The 26855-nt window shown below is 39.3% G+C and overlaps 2 protein-coding genes across 2 annotated transcripts; both read left to right on the forward strand.

Annotated features, from left to right (window-relative positions):
• Window positions 1-6771: 6771 nt before the first annotated feature.
• LOC113142917 (gamma-aminobutyric acid receptor subunit rho-3-like) lies at window positions 6772-13015 on the forward strand. The gene is made up of 9 exons (XM_026328280.1): window positions 6772-7178; window positions 7683-7795; window positions 9231-9298; window positions 9383-9606; window positions 10216-10298; window positions 10919-11056; window positions 11926-12078; window positions 12376-12569; window positions 12713-13015. The coding sequence occupies exons 1-9, from the start codon at window positions 7036-7038 to the stop codon at window positions 13013-13015; spliced, it is 1419 nt and encodes a 472-aa protein (XP_026184065.1). The 5' UTR covers window positions 6772-7035.
• Window positions 13016-18280: 5265 nt separating this feature from the next.
• LOC113142918 (adhesion G-protein coupled receptor G2) lies at window positions 18281-26772 on the forward strand. The gene is made up of 18 exons (XM_026328281.2): window positions 18281-18576; window positions 19152-19170; window positions 19244-19281; window positions 19368-19495; window positions 19589-19655; window positions 19977-20152; window positions 20241-20442; window positions 20769-20925; window positions 21933-22097; window positions 22311-22433; window positions 22543-22588; window positions 22677-22780; window positions 22912-23036; window positions 23737-24108; window positions 24250-24533; window positions 25084-25185; window positions 25364-25492; window positions 25644-26772. The coding sequence occupies exons 1-18, from the start codon at window positions 18413-18415 to the stop codon at window positions 25748-25750; spliced, it is 2508 nt and encodes an 835-aa protein (XP_026184066.1). The 5' UTR covers window positions 18281-18412; the 3' UTR covers window positions 25751-26772.
• The last annotated feature ends 83 nt before the right edge of the window (window positions 26773-26855 follow it).

Consider the following 26855-nt stretch of genomic DNA (forward strand, 5'->3'; position numbering starts at 1 on the left):
GTCAGGACGTCAAATCAAAGTTGAGACAATCAGCAGCACAGACCTTTTCTTTCTAATGAGTTTTATGGTTATGCTCCCTCTGTTGCTCTGGTAAATAACCAGAGTCTGGCTTTATACCTGCCACTTCATACAGTATTAAAACCTCGGGGTACCTACAAAATGCAAAATATGAACTGAACTAGTGAAATAAATGCTGTATCCGATATAAATATCTAGAATAAATCAAACAGCTCTGACAAATCATTGGATGGTCCATAATTCCCAGAACATCTTGTGATATATGACAAAATCACATTCTGTGTGTTTCCAAAAAAGTGTTTTTTAAGATTTCAACCAGGATGATAAATGCTCAAACCCATCATTCATTTCTAAAAGCAAGACTAGAATATTTTCAATATATTCCCAAACATGTTTAGTGTGCAAAAAAAGCTGTTTTAAAGGCTGCAATGGCAGTAAAAGTCAAGTTGCTGAGTTAGTGTTTAGTTACTTATTTGTGCCATTAACCATGATAGGATCTGATCATAATGGTATCTTAGCAGAATGTCAGTCTGTATGTTGTTTTTCATTAAGACAAATCTGAGCACAGTACAGACACTGACCTGTAACATTCATTTATATTTGAAGGCAGGGAAACATGCACACACTGAGTGTTAAAAGCTTTGGAGCTTGGTTATAAATGTATGTGTATCATCCACCACTGTTATTTTTTATTCATTTTTTGTTCATTTATTGTTAGATACTTGAATTACATTACATTGTATACGTTCACGTTATGTGAAGGCCAGACTCATTGTTTCCTAATCAGTCCCTCTCCAGGCTAATGGATTGCAGCCCGTCATTTCCCTCCACAGGTATTCCTATTGGGGTTTCTTGTTGCCCTGTTTTAGTATCTGCTGGTAAAGCCAAGTCTTCTCCTGTTTTTGGCGAGCTGCCTCCCTGTTCATCCTGTACTTCAAACTGTAGTTGCACTCTTCTGCATTCAACTCCATGTTGTACGATTGTGTATGAAGCTGTGGTGTTTAGATCTTTGTGAAGTCCGGCTCCATTGCATCTATGTGAAGCAATCCTGGCCTCCATTGGTGTACCTGGAGGAGAAAAAACACACCCAGTGAGTTGGTAAACAACTTGACATATGTGACATATTCAGAGAGTTTGTGGAAGTGAATTTGCATCATTATTATTTCCAACGTTGCTCTTCAGTTCTATTTGTTTTTAAGGTAAGTTAAGTGAAATGTGGTGGTGAGTTTTGGATTAAACATATTTTACAGTATTGAAATGACGTTAAGCTATATCCTCACTGATCATTATCACTTTTCAGCACAGATACCTCACATACCTCTTTGCCTTACACACTGAGGCAAAGCTACAATGATGGTGAACAAGACAAAGGCGGCAGAAGCTGCAGTGCACCACCACGACCGCTGCACACTCTGTTCATCCACACCTGTACAACAAACAAGTCACATTTCTTTTAGTGAATTCTTTCGCTCCTTGTTTTGATGTACATCTACACAGAAACAGAACTGACTGGTACTCACTGTTTGATGGAACCGTGATGTTTACTTTGGTTTGAATGACGTGTCTGCTCTGGGGGCCTGAGAAGGTGCAGGTATATGTCCCAGAGTGTTCCTCACGGTCTGGTTTGTGAAGCAGAAGAGAGCCATCTCCTTGCAGAAGTAGGTCCTGGTCCAGTTCAGCTTGGCCCTCCCACAGGTTAAAGGTCTGTCTGCTTCTGCTGTCATACCTAAAGATAACTGTGGAGTCACTGGACGAAGTGAAGGTCCAGGTGAGGGAGAAATTCTGGAGACTGTGTGGACTGATGCATGGGATGGACAGTGGATGACCCACCTCTTGTGTTATACCCTCTGAAAGAGAGTTTCTGTTGTTTTTATTTGTCAGAAATCAACTGTTTATCAAAAGTATATCAGTACATCACCAAAATTCACCTTGGTTTTTCCGAGAGGCAGTCCACTCCTGGGTCTTGTCTGCCGACACAACAGAGCAGATGTAGGTATGGTTGGGGAGATTACCCAGAATTCTCAGGGTGCTCTCCACTGTGAATAGACCCTTGTGGTCTGTGGTTTTAATGGTTGAATTTTCTAGAGCTTCTTGTGCAGAGGGAGGTTCTATGGTCCACGTTAACTGAGGGACGGGGAAGATGTTGTGAGAAGAGCAGGTGACCATCTCATCAGTCATCTCCATCATCACTGACTGGATTAGAGCTGGAAGCATAAAACACAATATGAGGATTTACTGGGGATATGTTTAAATACAATGGCAGTGGGACTCAGAAATAAATGACTTTGCTACATAGGCCCACATATTAGTGTGTGTCTTTAACACACAATGACAAAAACAGTCAGGCAAAGCTTGATTTCTGCATGCTGTTGTCAAGCTCACACCATGTTACAGTATGTATCTTAACTCAGTGAGTTTACTGTAAGCTAGAGTGTGCAGCAGTTTCAGCCTTTAGCAGAGCTGCTTTTCCAAACAAATCTCCTGCAGATGGTGCTTTTCTGCTGCACTTCGGTGCCCCAGTCCTCTGGATATACTGTAGGTTAGTAGGGCAGGGGGCTAACATCAGCTTAGCTAGTGCAGAATTTATCCAGGACCTTGGAGTCTATATACAGTTTAAAGTTGCAGTAAAGGCTGCACCACTCACTGCATTTTCCAAAACAACCATGAAGTTGAAACAATTTTGAAGAAAACTGAACATAATAACTTTCAGGAGGGAAGAATTTACTGCAACACTTGGATTTATCTGTATTAGTTTATTTGTTCCCAATGAATAAGTGTATAGGAAATAATTTTGTAAATAAAAACATGACAGCTAACTATTATTAGTTGAGGTGTTGTTTGCTTTGCCCCTAAGACAAAAGCCAAAGCCACTCTGCCCAACAAGTCCTCTTGCTGGGCAGAGTGGAAAAAAGTGCATAATGTTCCACTGTGTTCTCGTGAGCTTGAGGGTAATTTATTTATGGAGACTCGTTCTCGTTCCGTGCTGACTTCAACCTAAGTCAAACACAACATAGAAATGTATCGAAAAGTTCTGATATACAGAAAATAATGCTGCCACATTGTACTGACCTTTCACCTCCAGATTGACAAAAATCTCCTGGTTGCCCTTTCGTGTGCTTGTGTAACATTTGTACCTTCCCCTGTCTTGAACTTTGACCCTCCTGAGGAGCAGGGAGGCATTTCCATGAGGGATGTGTGAGTTGAACAAACAAGTCCGTCCACTGAAGTGCTTGTTCTGCAGTCCAAACTGATCCTTGTTGTAGTAGTAGCTGTGAACAGGAATTTGCTGCTTGTACCAGTGGATTACAACAGTACCGGTTGGTCTGAAGCTGCAGGGCAGGATGCAGTCATCATGGATGACACAGGTGACGTTGGCATCTGGTAATATGACTTAGAGATGGAAAAGCTACTGTCAAGATCACTTACATAAAATTGCCAATACTTCACTCCAGTGTGAAACTGTGTCAACGAGATTTAACATTTTTACAAATGAGCTCATATGATCTCTGTCCTGTCTAATACACCTCTGAGCTGTTTGTTTTATTTGAATAAATATTCTCACACTTCACCCCCTTATGGGTGCTCAGTGTTTCCTCAGATCTGTGCAGCTGTCACAGCTGTGCAATGCTTGCAGTGCGCTGAGGACACAGCACAGCTGTGTTTACTGCTGCCCTGAAAATATGAAGGCAAACTAAAGTTGTTTTTTTTTTACACAGCTGTAATTATCTTAACATACCATTATTACGTCAACAACAAAGCTGTAAACTAATTGAGTAGAGGTAATAAGCATGTTAATCTTTGAATTTTCATGTTTATTAAAATACTCTGTGAAAGACCCCACCTTTTAAAGTGGCGGCAACAAATAGCAGTCATGTTTCTGATTTAGTTTACTGTATGACTATTACACTGACATCCATTGTCAGATCTTTGCAGAGAATTATACTACAATTTGCAATGAAATCATATACCTGCATGGTTGTGCAGGTTGTCTCAAGTAGGCTGCGTCTCTAATTCTAATAGCTTGTTTCAAATTAAAATTACTTTACCAATAATATTTATACTAAAATAAGTCACGATACAGGCAATTTACCCCAGTAGTTTGCATAACTACATATTGCATAGCAGTAACGCACAGGACTCTCATCTATTAAATTCCTTATTATCAGAAGAATATGCTCTTTTATGAACTGTAGGAACTGAGGTTATAAGTTACTGTACCTTTTGAGTCTGTCACCAACAGTTTCTCCAAGAAAATAAGCAGTATAGTGATGGATCCGTGCACCTTTGCCATGTCAGATGACCTGAGCTGAGGTGTTGGTCCTGTAACAGTATTTAACATGCATGTGTGTGAAAGCACACTAGTGTGCAGTGAACTGTGTTAGTGCTATTCCACTTTACATCCTTCCCAACACTAATGAAACACTGACTAATTAACCAGGCAGGTAAACGTTTAACCAGCCTCTTTGTGAATGCTCCACTACACAACACTGCCACTGAAATAGCTCACACACACATGTAAAAACATGGAACTCCTATTATTTTTATAGGCTGTTGACAGAAATTTGTAGGCTACACATCATCTCTGCATCTCTCCATGTTTAGCAACTTTGTCCTGAAAGGATGAGCTAATGGAAACCACATCCTCATAATAAAATTAAATAATCCTGTGCAGAAAAAAGGCAGAGGAAAACATTTGAATGTGTAAAATGATGAATGAAATCATTTAATTAAAGCTGCAGATTAATTCGATTAAAACCTGCAGATATTTCTAACAGTAACAAAAAAATCCACTGTGGAAAAAATGTTGATGTGGCTTTTATTCACTCTGTCAACCTGATACACAATTTAGATGCTTAATAACCTTAAACTAATGACCAGAACGGGAAATGATCACACTCTTGTTTTATAATTAGATGTTTTGTTTTTGTTCAACAGAAGTTGACCTGAAAAAGCTATTAATAGTACATCAGAGTGATGGGTGAGTACTATTAGAGATTTAAATTAGCCCACAAATAATTGAATCTATAAATAAAACTACTACTTTCTACCATATCTATAATAAGGCTGTTATTTTTCATTTTATTTTTGGTATAAATACAAGGTTTGCAACATAAATGTAGCTGTTCAATAAAAAAAAGGCTGAATGCAGTTAACATATTTTGAACAACGATGACCTCTAGAGGGCACAGACAAGACGTCACCTTCACAAATTAACAGCTGCCTGCTGTGGGGTCACATGTACAAGTGAACCGAGGTCCACGTGCATGATTCTTTAAGATGGCATTGCTCATGTCTGCCCTCAATCAACTTTAATCCCAGATTAAAGGAACCACGGCACTAGAGGGGACTCATGCTGTCCATGTTTTGATTTTTTCATTGATTCTGAACATGTTGTATCTTCTTTGTCACAGATTTTTCATTCTTTTCTCTCTTCATTACAGTGTCCTTAAATGGGCTTGTAATTCACATGTACACACCTTTAGCATGCAAAAATCTGTCATGTTGAATGTATATTAATATACAGCATGCTGCAGATCTAATGTGGATAGTATCATACATTGACACAGCAGTTACATTAACTGCTATTAGTTTTCTGCATTAGAATAATAACAGAAAATAAGACATTTAATGAGCGGAGTGGATTTGCCTCTGTAATTCTACATTTTCAGCAAAACTATTTAAAACTTTGAAACTACATGAAAGTAAAATAAAATTTTCCCTGAAATATTGATGAAATAACAATGCCAAAATCTTAATCACAGTTTTGACAGACTAGAAACTAACTTCAGTTTCAAATTAGTGACAAGTAATTAGCTTCAGGGGCATCAAAATGACCTCAACAAAATTTAACCTAGGCCCAAGGACCAACAATCTGGTCGCTTAAATGTTGCAGGAGTCGCTTATGATCAGAACTGGGAGAGTTTGGATGGGCAAAGTTAGCACTCTTATCTTAACCACTGAGAAGCTGCTTCAGTGCTATTAGTGGACCACGGCTGCTTGTGTTTTAGACTGAATATGATGATTAAGTGATAGTATAATCACACAGTAAGCGACAAATTATACTTTTGAGATAATGTTTTCCTTTTGGGAGGAATGTAGCTTGTGATTGAACTGAATTATATTCTAGGATAAAGCACTGCTTTTATTTTGTCGATGATGCAGGGACTCATGTGGTCTCAAAACAAGACGTAAACCACAAGGCTGGATCACAAAGGATGTAAGTTTGCAAATATTTCACCGATATGTTAACACACAGAGCCTGTTTTTTTCCAAACCTTTATCTGATTTATTTGATAAAAAAAACACTGTTCAAAGGCTCCCTCTAAAAGTCACAGTATCTGCTATAAATCGGATCTGCTCAGGAACCATAAGCACAACGTTTCCCAGACATACACTTGCATCTGTCTCCTCTCGAGGGGATCATTTGCAGCCTTCCACTACTACAGTGTACAACTCGAGGGAAAATCCTGCAATGTATAAAAGTAGGCTACAGGCTTTTTATTTTTATCTCGTCAGAATGATGATGAAACTGCTGGTTGTATCATCCCCCCAGCCCGCCCCAGACCCTCTGCTGCCTCCAGTTTGTAGGTTACTGAAAGATTTCACCAACCACAGATAAGAAGATTAGAGAGGAATTAATGGTATTCCTTTGTCATTATAGGAATAAAGTGATATTTGGTTTTAAATCAGAGGGTGGGAACAGTGGGAAGTCTGAGCAACATGTGTCAGGAGACGTAAGCGGGGGGACGGCACTGTTACAAGCAAACTCAGCCAGGGGGAGATCCTGTACACTGGAGCCAAGAGCTGGATATCTCGATGTTCAAAATGTTAGAGCAGATGAGAAAGCAGGATAACGTGGAAGTAGCTGGGTGTATGTGGGGCAGGGCAAAATGAGTTCTGTTAGGACATGGATGTGCCTGTAGACGACAGGGACAGCTGTGGCATTCCCTGGGTGAGACACTGACACAGTGGGAGGAACGTCTGGGTTCCTCTCAAGCTTCCAGCCTCAGTTTAACCATGAGAGTGACCCTCCTGGCCTTAAGACTGATGTGCTTGGCCTGTTTGTGGCCTGTCACCCAGCTCAGCAGCAGCCACTTCCCTAACAAGAGGAGACACAAGGAGCTGTATGTTGGGGAAAACACCAAACAAAAGCACGGAGGGTGAGGAATTTCTCTTGTGACCATTTTGTTTTGCTGCATTTGTGAAGGTTTTTCCGTTTAATTTAATTTTGATTAAATTTTGAATTTAATGTCAATGTATCTTTGCCATTCTGCATCTATATGTTGTGGCTTTATAGAGGGATTTCGATCTGTATGATGCTTCATAATGTCTTCACAAATGTGGTTACATAATTAATCACAATGCTTTCCATTAGTGTCAGAGTGGATCAAGGTAAATGCAGGTCACAGGATCATATGAGGAGAGAGGGTATTTAGATATTAGTTTTCAATTTGGTGCTGATTTTTGCTATATGAAAAAATGATTTGCATGATTAGAAGTGAAGATTAAAAAAAGTGCTAGAGTTCACACTCTCCCTCACACACATCACACACTCCCTCAACCAGATGTTTGCCCTGTGTGTGTGTGTGTGTGTCTCTATTAGAAAGAGCTGGAGAAGCAGAGAAAGAGTTTTAATGTAAGCTGTTTTTCTCTTTGCTTCCCAGACGAGTGGATCTTAAGATGAAAAAGCTGGATAGCACGAAGTCTCTGCTAATTAAATCTGAACAGCTGCTTCGGATTGAAGACCATGACTTTGCAATGCGGCCGGGCTTTGGGGGTAAGGCGCACACCTCATTCATCCATCTATCTGCTTCATTTGACTTCTTCAATATTTTTCTTCTTTATTCTTCTTATTTTTAATAAGAATGTGTTTTCCTGGCAGTTCCACAAGGTTAATGTAGGTTACTGTGCTGTCTTTGGTATTACGCCTCTCAAAAAATCCTTAATGACCTAGATTGTCTGCCATGTGAGACAATGTGCAGACAGTAGTACAGAGGAAATAATCTGAACTGTGTACCCAATCCCTGGAGGGGTAAAGGAAAAAAGGAGAGCTGATGTTAGAGGATATTTGACAAACTGTTAAAATACCTGTGCTTTGTAATAATCTGCAAACTTATACAATAGAATTTTTCATTGTAATTTCAGGCTTTGTAGATAATGTAGCCAGGAGCAAAGTTGTATTGTAAAAACATTGTAAAAAAATAACAACACTTTGGTTGTATGACCCTAGCTGCCCATTATAATCCCTCCCTCTTCATTACTCCATTGTAATTATAGAGCCGTGGTGTCAAGTGCCCACCCTCATTAGATAATGGCACTAAGAGGGTGGGATGTTTATAGTACACATGATACTGTGCATTTACATTTTTCTGACATTAGACAATGACATAAGGACTATTCCATTTACAGTACAGTACAGTGGCTGTTTAGATAACAGTACAATATATACAATACAATACTTAGTATTGTAACACAGCTGCATATGTAACACGAAACGCTCAGTTTTTTTTTAGCTCACTCTCCTTCTCTACAATTGTGTTGTTTATTCCAAATTGAAATTCCCACAGATTTTTAGCGACTGTTTAGTGCTTCAGACTTTATTTAAAATAGGTAAAGAACAAAAATGAGTGAATGAATGAGAGATTTGTTTATCTGGCTGCCAAGTCCGTACCAGATGGGATATTTACTCTATCCATGTACTGTAGGTTGTTGTAGTGAGCAGTTATTCCCATAGGCCAGATTTTACAAATACGATAAAATCAGCTTTGGATCTCTTGCATGTCTTTCGAAAGGATTTGTTTGTGTTTTGCCACCACTAAAGCTCTACTCTGACATTATCAGTCACACAAATGTTGATAAAACTATATAAAATAAATCTACATGGCTTTGTAAGGTGATATAGTTGCAGATGTTGACAAAAGCTCAATTAGCCTACACAGTCTCTAAAATAATTCCCAGACAAATATTTCATACAAATATTTCAAGTTGGAGAGAGCAAATGTTTCTAAAACCTTAAAGCATTCACATTCCTGAGCTTCCTGTGTGAGCAGCAGACATGACGATGAGGATTACCAGTGTTGTGTATTAACTGTCTATTGTGTATGTTGTGGCTACACAGCATTTCTGGCAGATGTGCTGAGAGACAATTCATAGTGGAAGCAATCCCAACTGCTGCTTAAATCTGATCCACTTCACTGCTTGACCTCTTGCAGGTTCAGCCATTCCTGTTGGGATTGACGTCCAGGTGGAAAGCATCGACAGTATATCTGAAGTAAACATGGTATGTGCCTCTAGGATTTCTGTAATTAGCCAATACACAGTGTTTCTCAGTTGAGCTTGATCTCTGTTTTTTTTCCTCCCTTAGGACTTCACCATGACTTTGTACCTGAGGCATTACTGGCAGGATGATCGCCTGGCCTTCCCCTCCAGCAGCAACAAGAGCCGTACTTTTGATGCACGTCTCGTGAAGAAAATTTGGGTTCCTGACGTGTTCTTTGTCCACTCTAAACGCTCTTTTATCCATGATACAACCATGGAGAACATCATGCTGAGAGTTTATCCAGATGGCAATATCCTCTACAGTGTCAGGTAAAAATAACATCATGTTACTCATGAAGAAATAATATTAGCTATGTTGAAAGCGAGACCATATAACATTGGTTGAACCACCATTGTAGCCACAATTGTAAAATTGTCTCCATCCACTTGTTTTTCTTCGTATTTTAGACTTAACTTCATGTCTGGTGCAATGCATCTGGCTTACATTTCTTAATAATGTCCACTAAAAGTTACTGGTTAGGCCAAATGCAGCTGTTGCAACAAAACTGGATTTGGTACAGAAATGAACATATTGCATTTGCATTTTACTATACTTGTAAGAAGAAGCGTTGTTATCTATATTTTTAAAGTTACATGTGGTTAGAAATCTGAATCAACTAGTCATAAATGACAAAAAAATAAAAGAACTAAAAAGACACTAATCAAGACATAAAGCAATCGTCTGGACTGTTAACGCTGAGTTTAGCAAGCAGATGAGCAGACATCCTGTTAGTTGGTTCACTGAGGTTAATATATGCAGCTACGCTCTAAAAGTCACTCACTGGTGCAGCTGTAACATTTTCTGTTAACAGAGATTCGGATGCTGAATGACTGCTTGAATTTTGTGGGTGTTTCTTCAACTTGTAAGTTGTGTTTTAGGATCACTGTGACTGCACTTTGCTCTATGGACTTCAGTAGTTTCCCCCTGGACACGCAGAATTGCTCTCTGGAGCTGGAGAGCTGTAAGTATCAACATTGCTGTGGGCATTGACAGGTTGGTCAGTGCCATTTCCAGAAAAATATTCAATAGTTGCATAAAATCTGATTTCTGATTTTGGCTAAAGAAGGTTTTGAACTTTATTATTATTAAACAGTACCCATGTTACTGGTCGCCAACACCACTGCATATCTTTGAGTACTAGACAGTACAACTCACAGTACATTAACATTTCTTTTTGCATACAATTTAGAAGTCATAATCCTCAATCAGGTCAGTCTCTGTCCATTATACATGTCTGTTTTTCTCATGCAGGATTTACTAGGGATTATTTTTTCATTCAGTTTTGCTCTGAGCTTGAAGTTGGCCATAATTGATGATAGAGTCAGGATTACTTTAAATGTAGAATTTGGGGATTCTTTTGTCTTTCTGGTCTGTTTTTCTACCTCTGTCTCTTAGTCTTGCATTACTGAAAATAAATATAAATTGATAAGGCATGGATCTGGATCTCTGAGGAGAGTTGGGAATTTCTTTATGCTCTCTACTCTTCTTTGAGAAAAACATCCATGACTCTTCTAAGAGAGGCAGCACATGAAGGTGTCATCTACCCCCCAAGCCCCAACTCCCCTCTCTCCTCTCTTGAAGATGCTTACAATGAGAATGACCTCATGCTCTACTGGAAGAACGGGAATGATTCATTAAGGACTGACGAGATCGTGCTCTCTCAGTTTTTTATTGAAGACTTCCAGCCTTCCTTTGGACTTGCCTTCTACAGCAGTACTGGTATGTGAGGTTGGTGCTGTGGGGCTCTCTGAGCTATGCCCAGTTTGGGAATAACCAGAGAGCTCCAGAGGCCTGTCTTTACTGACCGACTATTCTGTATCAGTGTATAAAAAAACAATGAAAGTCTAAACATCCTGGACTTTCATTTGAAAGGAAAAGTGTACTTAAATTACTACCTCTAATACAAACAATTAGCATAGCTTAGCATAAGAGCAGAAGGGAGACAGCTAGCATGGCTGTGTCCAAAGTTAACAAAATCCAACACCCCAGAAGTCTACTAATTAACATCCATCCATTATCTATACCTGCCTAATTAGGGTCACAGGGATCTGCTGGAGCCTATCACTAATTAACATGTTATCATATATATAAGAGACAGTTACTAAATTAGCCTTTTAGTCTTTGAGATCCAATTTAAAGTTTTATGGCTGTTTCAATCATTTTAATCTAAGATGTAAAAAAATAACCATGTTTCTTTTTATGTAGTTAACACTGTTTCTGTGGCATGCTTTGAGACTTAAGCATTTTGGACTGACTAAACCTACTTTTTGAAATATTGCCTGCTTCTATTGCCACATTTTCAGTTTAAGAAAGAAAGACAGAAAAGGGGCCAGGGAGATTTTCTACTCAGCGTGAAATAATCTTGTGGGGACCTATACAGTGAGACAGATCTGCCCCAGAAAATAATTACTTTCTCAGCTGAGGTCTAGCTTCTTCCTGTAAGTTCACCGTGTAGATTTACAGCATTCACAATCCTATGCAAGGGTTTGTTTTTTTTTTCAACCAGAGATTGTCTTGTTTTCTGCTGGTACTGACTGTTATTATGCTCCACTCCCAGCCTCCACTTTCTGCCTATTTGTCTTTTTCAGGTTGGTACAATCGACTCTACATAAATTTCATACTCAGAAGACATATCTTCTTCTTCATGCTTCAGACATACTTTCCCACCATGCTGATGGTGATGCTATCCTGGGTGTCTTTCTGGATAGACAGAAGGGCCGTACCTGCCCGTGTCTCCCTGGGTACTGAGACTGTCAATGTGGCCACTAACACATGTTGCACATCCTACAGCGTCCTACAAAAAAAAGAAAAGCAAAATTTTAGTTATTAACAACTGAAAATTATTTATTCCTTGTAGATTTTTAGTGGCTGAAGTTGTTAAGATAACAAAATATTGAATCAAGCCCATATCTGTGATGTGATATTTCAGATCTGCTGACTTACAATCACAAAGTGCAGAATATACTACAGTATAATCCATCTAAACAATGGATGCTGTCTGTGAAGCCACATTTTTAAGACTCATGATGTGCTTTCAGGCATCACCACGGTTCTGACAATGTCCACCATCATCACTGGTGTCTCAGCCTCTATGCCACAGGTGTCTTACGTCAAAGCTGTAGACATCTACTTGTGGACAAGCTTCCTGTTTGTCTTTCTGTCTGTCATCGAGTACGCTGCTGTCAACTATTTCACTACAGTGGAGGAGATGAAGAAGCTCAAGAGGGCAAAGGTCATTCATATTCAGTTTTGTGTAGCCTCTAATGACTTCTCAAATCTCATATGACTGGTCTGACCCACAAAAAATCATTTCCTACCATCTGGAGCTCACTGACCTCAAAGCCTAACTCTCCTCTCCTCCCTCTGTTGCCACAGATCCCGAACTCCTTCAACACCACCCAGGCTATGGTCTTCGATGGCTGTTTCCACGACAATGAAATTGACCTGGCTTCTCTCCCAGAAGTCTCAACCACCCCGAATACAGAGAGGAACACCCAGTCACGAAACTCTACTGTCTCTTCACCCCCAGAAGGAACCAGGCTTCGCCGCAAGCACCCTTTAAAACAAAACCTCAGCTTCATAATGAGCAACAGCTACATGATCGACTCCTACTCCAGAGTCATATTTCCCCTAGCTTACCTGTTATTCAACATCATTTACTGGAGTTTGTATGCATAGCGTATTACTAGGCAGTAGATGTAGGCTGCAATAAGATATGAACAATACTCTGTTTTACTATGGGAAGTTGCAATAAAAATGCAAGATCACCTTTTGCACCTTTGACTTATTTTTATGGCTGTTTTTTATTGTACTTTTTATTTATCGTTAACATGAGTTAACATCGTTAACACGAGTTAACATTAGTCACATCATCACACCACAGTAGAGCTCATCAATCATTCAAAATCACATCAACAGAGCATCAACAGGCGTTAATTGGCACATCTACGAATGTGCAAGCTGAAGTTGAGTGTGCATCATGGGATTTGTACATTCACTCAGATTTCTCAACAGAGCGCTCGTTTTTGTTTTTAGTCCTTGGAACCCCAGCTAATAGGTTTTGTTATTGGTGTTGAATATGTTACATTTGTTCTATTCTGACCACTGTTTGATAGTAGCTGTGGTTGCCTGTGTCCTCCTCACTCCCTCTGATTCACAGATAGAAAACTTCAGCTTTTACTTTTGGACTTTTAATAGGAAATGTTAATTTGCCACTATTAACTCAACTTAGTGTGAATAATTAATTTAATTTTAATGGATCAAAAAAAATATTAAAAAAATGTTGTATGAATGCATGAACAACAACAAGGTTATAAGCTGTAAAGGATCAAACTCTAAATCCCTGCCTGCCAGTGTTGTTTTTCTTTTTTTTATCTTTTTATACATTTCCACTGGCCCCTGACCTCCTGGTAGAGGCTGGTGCTTTCATCTCTGTAATCTGTTCTGAGATCAGTTTTGTGATTATGCTGAAACTGTCATGATTTGTGTATCAAATTGTATGGATCGTAACCTCGTCAGACACAAGTGCCCAGGACACAGAAGCAGATTAAGCCAAAGTTTATTTAATGTAGTACAACAGTATGTGAAGTGGGAGTGCAGGCCGGTGGTGATGAGTTGTGAATCCAAAAGGTCGGCAGGAGTCGGTTTCTCCGACGGCCAGTTCCGGTACCGCCGGGCTGGTCCTCGGAGATGGGGGTGGTAAGTCCGTGGCGGGTCCGCAGAGCAATATCTGACGGGTATGGGTCCCTCTGGGGCCTATCAGAGGCTGGGCTCTCTCCCGACTCAGAAACAGGAAACAGGAGAAAACCAGGTTAATGTAGCAGTGACAAAACAAAGCAAACAGTGCTCGCACACGAGACTCCTCCGGAGCGAGATCACAGTAGGTGCCTATATATAAAGGAGACAACAGTCAGTAAGTAATCCACAAAAAGAGAAAGGCGTCCCCCACGTCGAGTCTATTCCTCTTCGTGGAAAGCACAGTCATGAGTTAACTCATCCGAGCCGTAACAGGGAAGCGACAGGAAAAAGTACACTTGCCGTAAGCTACAGATTCCTCCGATCTAAGCCAAACACAGTACTCAATGAAACATTTACTTGCCGTAGCGTGAATCCAACGGGAGTCAAGGACAAACAATCCGGCGATCTGTGTCTCCACGAACCCAGCTACTTAAGCCAGGACTGCAGGTGACACAGATCAGCAATCAAAACAAGCTGAGAGATAGTACCCAAAACACTTCCCCTTGACCCTTCAAAATAAAACCCTGGCACCGGAAACCTGGTTTCCGGGACCTGACAGAAACAGCTTGGACATGTAGCTTTGATAAGTAATATTATTTTAACACATTTTGTGTACTTGTTTGTCATACCAAACAACTTAGTAACAGGCTGGAAAAAGGAAATGTAAAAATAATCTAAGTATTCAGTCGTAGCTCACACACTCACTGAGGTGTGTATACAGGCTTCCAGATTGTAACTGTATTTGCATGGTGTTTTCTGAGTTATCTGAGTTAAATACCTGTTTGAGAGCTGTAACAAGGCATGTGACAGACAAGCCCCATCCATTCAGAGTCCTGAAAAGCAGGTGCATAATGGGACAGACACATAACTCTGCTGGTGCGTGACTTCTGACGCAACTGCTAATGTGTCCGCGCCAGCACTCATTTAACTCTCCAGTGTTACCCTGGAAACTCCTGTTTATTATCAGGAACACCCACAGGGCTGGGACACACCCTGAGGCGTACCTTTGCTGCCAAACAAAAACAAAAAAACATAAATCTCTTCCATCCAAAAAGCTGTGGAAGAAATGGTAGTGAAAAGTCATTTTTAAAGGTGGCAATAGAGCACAAGAAGCATTTTCTCATGGTTTAAAATGAAATAATTTACTGTTAAAGAGGTGAACAATTGTTGAGTGAAACTTGCTCGAGGTAAAATGAATGTACGTGGCATCCACCTGTTCAGGTTAATGTTTCAAGGGCGTGCCACATGTGTCACCCACGGCTCCTGCCTGATAAAGTCTGAAACTTCACAGCAGGCTGCCAGGTTTGTGTTTGCTGAGAGAAGAAAATGTCCTAATACCTGTGGTTTGCATTTGTTTCAGGATTGGATTTTGCCCATAGGAAGTTATGTTCCATGACATTGAGGATAAAGTCATGGAAGCTCCCAGCATTCTTTGTGGTGGCTCTTCTTGCCGGCTTATATTTGCCTCCTCTGTCAGGTAAAGTTGTGGTTGTGGTCTTTGTGATGTATCACAGCTCATCTCAAAAACCACTGCTCCGTCTTATTTGCTTCAGGATTATTCACTGAGCTTATCACCTTTAAAACTGAGTTTTATATATTTTACTCTTTAACATTTTTATTATCCTTTTGTCATTATTTTTCATTCAGTGACTCTTCACTCTGTGGGAATATACAATCTAATCTTGATTGTTAAAGTGTCTTTTAAAAGTAAAGTTAATGATATATGTACAAAGAAAGACAGATAGATCTCCAAGGGGAAAATTCAGACATTGGGAAATATAAGAAAAGATGCACCCAATACACCAATTAATAGCTGCAAGACCTCTTTTCCTAATTCACTAATAGATGTAAACACCTATGGATGGCTCTGACCTAAGTAAACATTTACAGTTTACTCATGAAAATCCACATAGTACAGTACGTATTGATTCTAAAGAGTAGTACACGGCAGCGATAAAGTTAACGTGTTTGTTCTCTTTTGCAGTATTCAGATTTTATCAAAGGTTTGCCTGAGAAAGAATGCATTCACACATTTGATTTGACAATACTGATTTCTTCAAGAATAGATATGGTTAGATGGTTAATTGACAGTGATAGCTGAACATAATTGAATGAAGCTTAAACCAGATGTCTTTTAAAAAAGGTTTAAATGGTTATATGTGTTATGTACGTCACAGAGTGATGAAGCCAGGCTCAAATATCAGACACCTACACTGGTTGCAGATACTTCTGGTCATCCTGCTGACAGGTAATGTCTGACATCAGTCTAAAAGAAGCCAAAGTTGTTTGCAGACAATGGAGCATAGACTGGAGCATCAGCTCTGCACCTATAATTATAAACTGCAGTGTCTAACATCTCTGACATGCTAGGCATTCAGTTATTTAACACGTACAAACTTCACAACATCTCCATTTCATAACCTGTTATTCTAGTCTTATTATCTGTGTGTTTCCTTGATTAGGAAAGTGAAGTGATGCAGTTGGTGTTTGAATGCCATGGTTGCCTATTTCTCAATGCAGACTGACAATAACTGCCTCTCCCATCAGGTCAAGCATCCAGTAATGAGAACTCGGAGGCCCCTCTTCCCCCTACTTCCCCTGTTACAGCTCCACAGACTTCAGGTAAAAACCTGCACAATGAGAAAATGCCAAACATCCATTTGAGCCTTGGTGTAGCCAGTACCAGCTGACACTGGGTGAGACCTTTGAAGAAGTAGTGTATACATATTCACTTCCTTATTGAGAGCTAGATTCAATTCAGTTCAATTCAATTCAATTTCATTTGTATAGCGCCAAATCACAATACAATCATCTTAAGGCACAAAAAAACAAAAAAACCCAAGAAATCCCTTATGAGCAAGCACTTGGTGACAGTGGAGAGGAAAAACTCCCTTTAACGAAAAAAAAAACCTCCAGCAGAACTGGGGTCAGTTTGGGCGGCTATCTGCCTCGACCGGTTGGGGTGAGTGGATAGAGCAGAGAGAAAAGAACAGCAACAATAAACAACAAATAGACACTGCAGGTTGGTGGGGCCAGTAACTGCACATCAACAATATACAGCTCCAGGACCAGGGACACCTGCAGAAGGTAGAGAAAGAGAGAGAGAGAGGGAGAGAGAGAGAGCACAAAGTTAGTGACATTCAGTGGTGGAATATACATGTGAGGGGGGAGGAGAGGAGGAGAGGAAGAGAGGGGAAGGGAAGGGAGGGGAGCTCAGTGCACCGATGGTCCTCGGGCAGTCTAGGCCTATAGCCAGCCCTAACTATACGCTTTGTTAAAGAGCAAGGTTTTAAGTCTAGCCTTAACAGTACAGAGATGTACTTATATGTGACAGTCTGTTGTATAAGTGTGAGTATTTATCATGTTAATAAAGAACCTTATAACACAGTACTTATGTGAGGCTCACCATTTAAATAAAGTGTTCAATCTGTTTCCTAGAGCCTTGGGCTCTCATTTTAAGATGTAAAACCAGAGAAGCGTTAAGCTCTTCCCTGACACTGACCTTAAGTATTATAAGACATGTAAGTGCACGGACACAAACATCAAGCCAGAAATGAAAGTTATCAACAGGTTAGATCTCATTTGTCTGAAGAAAATCTGAAATGTCCCCTAAGATTAGTTTATGAGTTATGGATAGTACAATGTCATCTGGGTCACATCAGCTTTGGCTTAGAAACTTTTGACATTTTTTTCTAAATATGTCTATTCAAACATGTTTGTTCTTTCCTTTTATGGCAGTACAATACCTTCTTAATGTCACTGTGGAGGTTACTGGACAGAAAATAAACGAAACAGAAATTATGGTCGCGGTATGTAAGAAAACTGGTTATAGACAAGTTGCTTGTCAAGATACTGGATGTTTTTATCTTGTGATTAAATGTAATCAGTATTATGTTCTTTACTCAGCTTACGGAAGTTTTAGAAACGGATCTGGAACGCTGCCTATCTTCAGACAGTCAAACAACAACCACCACACCTGTCTCTCCACAAAATACATCTCCAAGTACTTCGAATAATACAGAAGCAACAACAGCATTTCAAAATGACACTACTACTATTACTACTACTACTACTACTACTCCTACTACTACTACTACTACTGCTGCTGCTACTACTATTACTGCTGCTACTACTACTCCTACTCCTACTACTGCTACTACTACTACTACTACTACTACTACTACTGCTGCAGCTACTACTACTACTACTCCTACTACTACTACTACTACTGCTGCTACTACTACTACTCCTACTACTACTACTACTACTGCTGCTACTGCTACTGCTGCTACTACTACTACTCCTACTACTACTACTACTACTGCTACTACAGAAACAATGTTAACAAGCAACAACACAACTACAACAACAAGAGATCAGTCAACCACAACAACTTCAGGGCAAAGCGACAGCTTAACATCTTCAGGTGCATCAAAGAAACCAAATCAGGGAAACAACAACCGAGCAGCTCGTGCAGTTAGAGACAATGTGGCACAAACCAGGTATCACCACACTGGCTTTTTATGAAACTAAATAAATTAATGAAATGTTGAATTTCTAAATTGGGGGCACACCTTCATTTCTCATGACCCTCTAGACCAGGGCTCACCAACCCTGGTCCTCAAGGCCCACTGTCCTGCTGGTTTTCCAATTATCTCTGCCCTTCCAGTTTCTGATTGGCTGAACACACCTGATCAGGTAATCAGCAGTGTGTAGAGCAGGGATATCTAGAAAACAAGCAGGACAGCAGGCCTTAAGGACCAGGTTTGGTGACCCCTGCTATAGAGAAACAACTCCTGATTTACTTTTATCATAAAACCATTCAAATGTGTGTCTGTGAAATGCTAAACTGCAGAGTGATACAAAATATCTTGAAACAACTAGGTAAATTATGTTATAAAGGTATTTCTGGCTTATGCTTTCCAACATTGGCCACCATAACCTACTGGTCATATCACACCAAGTAAGACTAAATCAAGCAAAAGCAAATTTAATTGCTTATGCAAGTTAAATACTCTAGATTAGCTTCAAATGAAGTGAACATTAGTCATTGACGTTGTCTCAATTTATTTTTCAGAGGGATCAACCTATTTCAAGTAAGTTAACATTTAAATGTGATTATAGTACAGCATGTGACTTGCAAACCAAAACTATGTTATGTTTTCACAGGAACTTACAATCTCTTGTCCCAGAAGCACTTCAATAAAGTAAGTAGAAATAACAAACTATTTTCAAATGAGTAAAATGATTGTAAACAATCATATTGTTTTCAATACTGACCACTTTTATTCAGGAATACTGAATGTTCTATGACGCTGAAGCTGAATCAGAGAGTACCTGCATGTTGCATCCTCCGTACTCTCTGTGCATCCAGTAATTCTTCCCCTTACATTAAAGTGGTGGGAAAAACTGCTAGACTAGGTGAGTGCTAAAAACTCTGAAATACATAGTGATGGACAGTACTGTACCTAATAAGTTCCAATAATGCAGGTAACCCTTTGTGTCACTGTACAGATCAGCAACAAAATGTGTGTAATATAGAGGACAGCTGTGCTTATAAAGGTCCTACAGGCACACCATGGTAAGCTGTTTGGTATTTATATTATATTAGATTTATATTTACATTTCAGCAATTCACTTATTTCCCAGTTTGTAGGGGATAAAGTACAGCCCTGTTAAGTTTTGTACAGACATACAAAATTTCATCTCCCGCTTCAACAACCTCACCTGGTTTGTATGATCTTGTAACCACCTACTTTCTGCACTACCTTGACTAAATCTCTATGATCTGAAGTCTGCCCTTTCATTCAAAGCTATATTCTACTAAGTCAAAATATAAGGGTGATGAGAAATTTGATACAATACAATCTATCAATCTTATTTTGTACTTTTTTCTTAATAGCCAAAGTGGAGAAAACATGTTTGTGCAGGACGTGTGTGTACTGCCACCAACTACAACACCCAGCCCAAATGTGACAACCATACAACCGAACACCACCACCACCACGCCTGCTAATGAAACATCTCCACTAAACACAACAGTTACAGCCACCACAAATCAATCTGCTTCTGCGTCAGGTTTGTTATCACTTCACTTTGGCATACGACAACATTTACGTCGCTATATAATCATCACAGTATCTCCTTTAACTTTAACTGACTGCAGCTGAAAGCCAAGCTTATGGGCTGCTTGAGCTGACCAGAAACGTGTCCAAACTGAACTCCAGCCAGGTCGATCAGCTGGTGTCCCAGCTGGAGAGTCTTCTGTCGGGCCCGACTGTCAGTGTGGTGCTGGGAAACATCTCTACTCACATTGTCAGCAATCTGCTAGGTGCTTCTAATGAAACGCTGGCCAGCTCCTCCAAAAGGTTACAGATACTTTTATATGTCATTCTTTGTTTACACACACACACACACACACGCACACGCACACACACACACACACACACACACACACACACACACACACACACAAATATCTATTTATTTATTTATTTTTTATTTTCACAGTTTTGTTGCAGAAAGCCCAGCCAGGGAACACACAATAGCTGAGCATGATTAGATTGTCCACACAAAACTACTACATGTATATGAAGTTAGACGTGTGGTCTCCCATTTGTCTGTTTTGGAGATGCCTTTTATTTTATTCACAATTATACAAATACAATATACAAATTCATTTTTATCCCACCAGGATTATAAGGATTGTTGACACAGTGGGGCTGAAGCTGGTCCTTAACAAAAACGCTGAGAACCTCTTGGCCCCAGCCATGGCATTGTCTGTAAAACCAGTAGATGGCAGCAACTTTCAGAAAACAGTTTTTTCCATCTCAGACCCCAATAGTGTACAGGTACGGTATGAACGTTCTAGTTCTATTTTAGCTCTATATGAAACATTATATAGGTCATACACTATTTGTAATGCAATTCAGAAGTGACTTTGATGTGTATTTGCATTTCAATACAATATGGTCGTATAATACATGTAATTATAAGTCTTTCTGATGAGAAAACACCAAAACCTAATAATGTAATTTTTAGGTTATAATAATACATCAGTCACAGGGGACATTCTTCTGCAGTACTTATACATTTGATACTTGTACATTTAGGCATTTACTTTGACTTAAGTAGGTTTTGAATACAGGATTTTTATTTATAACAGTATTTTCAGATGTACAAGGCTGAGTATTCATTACACCTTTGATACATAATGTATATGCTACATTATCAAACACATTAGACTGTAAAAATACTATGCCAACTTTTAATAAACTATTCAAGCATTTTCTGCAAATGGCATAGCTACGAATTTTAAAACCATCGTCACAGCAAACACACGCTCTCGCAGCAGGAGCATTGCCGTGTGAAAACAAAGTATTTTGCTGACAGGGTTTATAGAGACATTTCTGTGGAACAAGGTCCTTGTTATTGTTACTTGTTCCACGTGTGCTTTCCTTATTACGACAGTTAAAATCAACAGCTGTGCATGTGTCTGTTAATGATTAGAAATTGTTCACCAGCATAACCTGTATAAATACACAGAGTATAATCTGTTTCTGCATGAAAGAATTCAGTGGGGTGAAGTAGGTCAGAATTTATGGCTGTCAACCTACTTGCTTTATCCCACTGACATGAATTTTAATATGACTTCTGTGGGTACTTCCCTGGCTTACACGTTTTTTTTATTTTTTGTATGTTACACTCTTTGGAAGAATAAATGAGTCGAGCTATTGCAGCTCAGATGCTGCACCTCAGATGGACTGATGTTAGCTGCCTCAAATCCAAAATGGTGTATGATTATAAAATCTAGTTGCTGAGCCTGGGTCTCTCTGTCCATGTCCCATGTGTGTTGCAGGTCAGTGGGGATGCCAGGCTGAGAAGGAGTGTGAAAACAGGCTCCTCCATCCCTCAGGGCTCCATCCAGCTGCCTCAATCTCTCACCCATGGCCTAAACCCTGAGGAACAGAAGCTGGCCTCCAGGGTCCAGTTCAATTTCTACCAGAAGAGCACAGTGTTCCAGGTCCATATATTCAACTAAGGCCCCTTTCAGAGAAGAAAATGCATTTGCTAATGAAAAACAGATCTCTGAAACTCTTTGCTTTCGATCAGCATACAGAAATGTGCTAATCTGTTTTTGTTTTTAATTTAGTGTGTTAAAGGGAACAGATGGGCTAGATTGTCTTTACAAACTGACAACTTGTGATTCGTGTGTTGTCTCTAAATTGCCATGCAGGACAATTCTTTGGGACGCAGTAAACTAAACAGTGGGATCATCAGTGCAAGTGTGGCCAACCTGACAATCAAAAACCTAACGGACAAAGTTGTGATTAACCTGAGGAACACGTATCCCATCCCTGTGAGTTAGTTTTCAAAAAGTCAGATTCTCAGCAGAGAAAAATACAGCACCATGATGTCCAATTAAAGAGTAACTGATAAAAGCTCTTTGGCCTTTTCTCAAAATATAGGCTAATTATCAAGCTGCTTGTGCTTTCTGGGACTTTGCAGTAAACAGTAAGTTTTTTGACAATATCTATCAGATTTATGTTTGATATATACAAATATACAGAAACTGTGGCTCATCTGTGTTTTCTACTGGCAGACCAATCAGGTGGATGGAATAGAGATGGCTGTGTTGTTAAAAGCAGCACAGACAATGAGACAATCTGTGGCTGCAATCATTTAACCAGTTTTGCTATCCTGCTGGTAGGAAAATTATCATGCAGTTTTTTCATGCATCTATTCATGTGCATGATAATTGATCAGATAATATTTCCAGTTCTAACTCTAAACACCATTCCACTCTGCAAAAACATTTTTTTGTCTTTGTCCCTCAGGATTTTTCCAAAGAGCATTTGACCAGTCGTGAACAGGCCACCATCCTTACCTTTATCTCATATATTGGTTGTGGAATCTCTTCCATCTTCCTGTCCTTCACCCTTCTCACTTACTTGTTATTTGAGTGAGTATTTAGAGCCATGCAATAATTTACACACATTCAACACACACACAGATCCATACACAACCGAAATCCCACATTGCTCATCAGAGACAGAGGAGGCAGCTGCATCCTCTGAGGAGATGAGGGGGTCTGGATTTGTGGGCAGCACCTGACGCCAATTTGAAACTGCTTTTTCATTTTCTCTTTGCTTCAAATCATTGAATTGCTTCCAACATTGGACAGCAGTTCCGACATTAGGAGATGGGAAGGGTTGAATGAACTGTACTTGCAATGTCTTCTCATGCTTCTCTCGCATTATCAGCTCCTGGAGGCCTACTTGCCGTATTTTAAGCGTTGTCACGATGACTCTGTACTAACTGACAAGTATATCAGTTTTCTCGTGAAAACTTTATCTGACTGACCCTTTCCATCCATCAAAGTCAGGCTTCCCATGGAGAGGACAAAAGGAGTTAGTTTAATGCATTCGTTCCAGTAATATTATATTCAGTTTACCAGTATAACATCTTTAAAAAGGTGAAAGCTGCTTTCTAGATTACCTTGAACCCCAAACAAATTAGAAAATGTATAAGAATTTGAAAACAAATGTACAAAATTCACACACTAGAAAAAGCTCTTTATTTTTTACAGCAATTTTTAGAGTAAATGCATTCATCATTAATCATTAATTCATCATGTTGTCTAAACCTTTTGAACCTTGCAGGAAATTGCGTAGGGACATTCCATCAAAAATCCTGATCCACCTGTGCTTTGCTCTGCTGTTGCTGAACCTGGTCTTCCTGGTGGATTCATGGCTGGCACTTTACACAGACACCTTAGGCCTCTGTATCTCCACCGCCTGGTTCCTTCACTATTTCCTGCTGGTTGCCTTCACCTGGATGGGACTTGGTGCTGTCCACATGTATCTGGCCCTTGTGAAAGTCTTCAACAGCTACGTGCCACGATACATACTGAAGTTCTCACTGGTTGGCTGGGGCATCCCAATGATTGTGGTCATCATTGTCATTGCAATTAAAAAGGAAAACTACGGTCCTGTCTCCTATGGAAAGTTTACAGATGGCACTAGTGACACATTGTGAGTGTTCTGTCACCTTTTCTGCAGTTACATGCACAATATTCTACACAAACTGAAGATATTGCAAAGAAATTATAGAAGAAATAAAACCAATGCAAAACAAAAAACTAACCCTCTAACCTCTCCCATTTCTTTTGACAGTTGCTGGTTGACAAATGACCTAGTCTTTTATGTGGCAGTGGCGGCATATTTCTGTGTCATTTTTCTCTTCAACTTGATCATGTTCATTGTGGTGCTGGTCCAGGTGTGTCGGATAAAAAGGCAGAACCGTCAAAATTTGCAGTCCCGCACAATACTGCAGGATGTGCGCAGTGTGGCAGGCATAACCGTTCTCCTAGGCCTCACATGGGGCTTTGCTTTTTTTGCCTGGGGACGCCTTAACCTGCCATTCATGTACCTCTTTTCCATCTTTAACTCCTTACAAGGTGAGCCGGCTCCTTTGGCACTGAGTATTCATGTAACAGTTCCACTGAAATCTGAGTAAGATCGTTTTTTGTATTCATGAGGACTCCACAGCGATTGGTACAAAGACTCAACATGGCCACAAACTGATGGAAAAGAAATACAAAACGAACAGAAATATATGACTAAAGGCAAAATGAACGCTAACAAACACAAACAATACACCAATACAAACTAATCAACTGCACTGAGACCCAAACTGTTTTTTTAGGGACTTACCTATGAGTAGGAGGAGTGGGGGAGCTTTTACCAGTCTAAGTGAAAGACAGATTTCAATAAAAATTTAGAGACCAGACACCTAAACGAAGGTGCACTATAAAATCATTTAATCCAACAAATTCAGACAAACCTCTTTACACAGGGAGATGATAGAGAGCTGGTAAAATAGCTGTAATAATTTAATGAGGCTTTTGTCATAGTCCTGAATCTGTATATCCAACCTGGTGACACTTTACTCCACATTGTAAAAAGCTTGGTGTCTCATCACAACACATTTCTGATTCTGTTTTGTAGGTTTCTTTATCTTTTTATTCCACTGCCTTGTGAAGGAAAACGTGCGTAGGCAGTGGAGGGTCTACCTGTGCTGCGGCAGAATGAGACTAGCAGAGAACTCACGTGAGATTTGCTCTTTTACGCATGTGCTTGAAATCTTCATGCTTTTGCCCCGATATTTGTTTTCCTTTGTTCTTTCAAAATAAAAGTTTCAATAGATGCATGAATTAATCACCACAACAAAGACCGCATGAGGAGATTGATGCATGTCCCTTTTACAATGTGGGATTTCTGTTCACAGAATGGAGTCGCACTGCCACACAGAAGACTGTGAAGAAATTATCAACATCTCATCCCTCACAGTTCGGCAGCTCATCGAGCTCCACTGCTTTCCTCGCCAGTGATTCTTCAGCACCGGCTAATGGCACTGGTAAGTGATTTTTACCTCCTGGGTCATAACACTTTGCCTGCCATACATATGTGCATCAGATTTACATAAAGGTAAAAAATATTTCAGGTCAATTTAACCTGACTTTTGTAAATGTTGAAACTAAAATAACAACAGTAGTGCCATGCTACAGGTAACCCACTTGGAGAAAGAGTAATCACAGCTGATGAAGATGGCCACACAGACGTGATTTTGAATGAGCTCAACAGCCAGTCCAGAAACCAACAAGCACCCTCCTGACCCAAAAAGGGCAAAAACTTGTATATAATGTAAATGAAAAAAATTTTTTCAGTATGATAGGACTGGAAAGCTTATATTATACATCATTATGGCATCTAATTTCTTAGCTTTTTATACTGATTGTATTTGCACAATAACCTCAACAACCATTAAATATAGTCACTGCTGGTGGATTGTAACTAAGTACATTTAAGCACTAAGTACTGTACTTTTGAGATATTTGTATTTAGTATATTTTAATATTCTGCTACTTTGTATTTATACCCCACTACATTTCAGAGGAATATATTGTACTTTACATTTATTTCACAGGGATTTTGAGACATTTTGGTAGTGGCATCTAATTTAAAAAAAAAAAGAAAAAAAATCACTGTATAGTTGAGATTTTTATGTTTCATGGAGATATAACACTAATGAATCAGTATAAGTGAAGAATATAATTTATTGTAATTCTAAGTATTATTCACTGGGACATTAACTGACAGTACTTTGATGAGATTACGTAAGCAGAATATTTACTTGTAACGGAATACTTTTACATGATGATATTGGTACTTTTACTCAGATAAAGGATCTCCACCACTTGGAGTGATACTCCTTTAAATTGCATACAGTGATGGTCAAAAAATAGTTATTTAAACATGTTACAATGGCACTACTTTAGAAATAAGTGTTAAAACCTGAAGTGACATATTTATATTCTGTATTCACAAAAGACGAACAGCAGCACTGAACACAGCTGTCATTTAGTTTTAGTCATTTGCTAACTGTAGACTGTAATGCAAAAAAAAAAAAAAGACCATAGTGCCAAATGAAGTATTAGCAACTCTTACCCAAAGTCAAATTATCATCAGATTATTTTCCAGAGAAATACACAAACTGTTTACTAACTTATTAAAAAAAAAAAGGCAGGACCTTTACTTTTTGGTGAATTTTTGAAAAATGTCAATGAAAAATAATAGTTTCTGTTTCTATGTTACTACTTCACAGATTTTCCTGGTTTTAAAAGATGCTGTATTATTCTATACTGTATTGTATTGCATTGTGTTTTCCTGCTCATGCACTGACATGCATTTTAGGATTGTTCATCAATTCCTATTGAGGG

Source organism: Mastacembelus armatus, chromosome 14 (genome assembly GCF_900324485.2).
Source record: "Mastacembelus armatus chromosome 14, fMasArm1.2, whole genome shotgun sequence".
Taxonomy (NCBI): domain Eukaryota; kingdom Metazoa; phylum Chordata; class Actinopteri; order Synbranchiformes; family Mastacembelidae; genus Mastacembelus; species Mastacembelus armatus.

Bases quoted from the DNA above. Each gene is read 5' to 3' on its own strand.
- LOC113142917 (XM_026328280.1), top strand. From the start codon at position 7,036: ATGAGAGTGACCCTCCTGGCCTTAAGACTGATGTGCTTGGCCTGTTTG. The intron at 9,607-10,215 runs GTAAAAATAACA...GTTGTGTTTTAG, and splicing joins AATATCCTCTACAGTGTCAG to GATCACTGTGACTGCACTTT. The intron at 10,299-10,918 runs GTAAGTATCAAC...CCTCTCTTGAAG, and splicing joins CTCTCTGGAGCTGGAGAGCT to ATGCTTACAATGAGAATGAC.
- LOC113142918 (XM_026328281.2), top strand. From the start codon at position 18,413: ATGTTAACAAGCAACAACACAACTACAACAACAAGAGATCAGTCAACC. The intron at 22,434-22,542 runs GTGAGTTAGTTT...CTCAAAATATAG, and splicing joins GGAACACGTATCCCATCCCT to GCTAATTATCAAGCTGCTTG. The intron at 25,186-25,363 runs GTGAGATTTGCT...TTCTGTTCACAG, and splicing joins GAGACTAGCAGAGAACTCAC to AATGGAGTCGCACTGCCACA.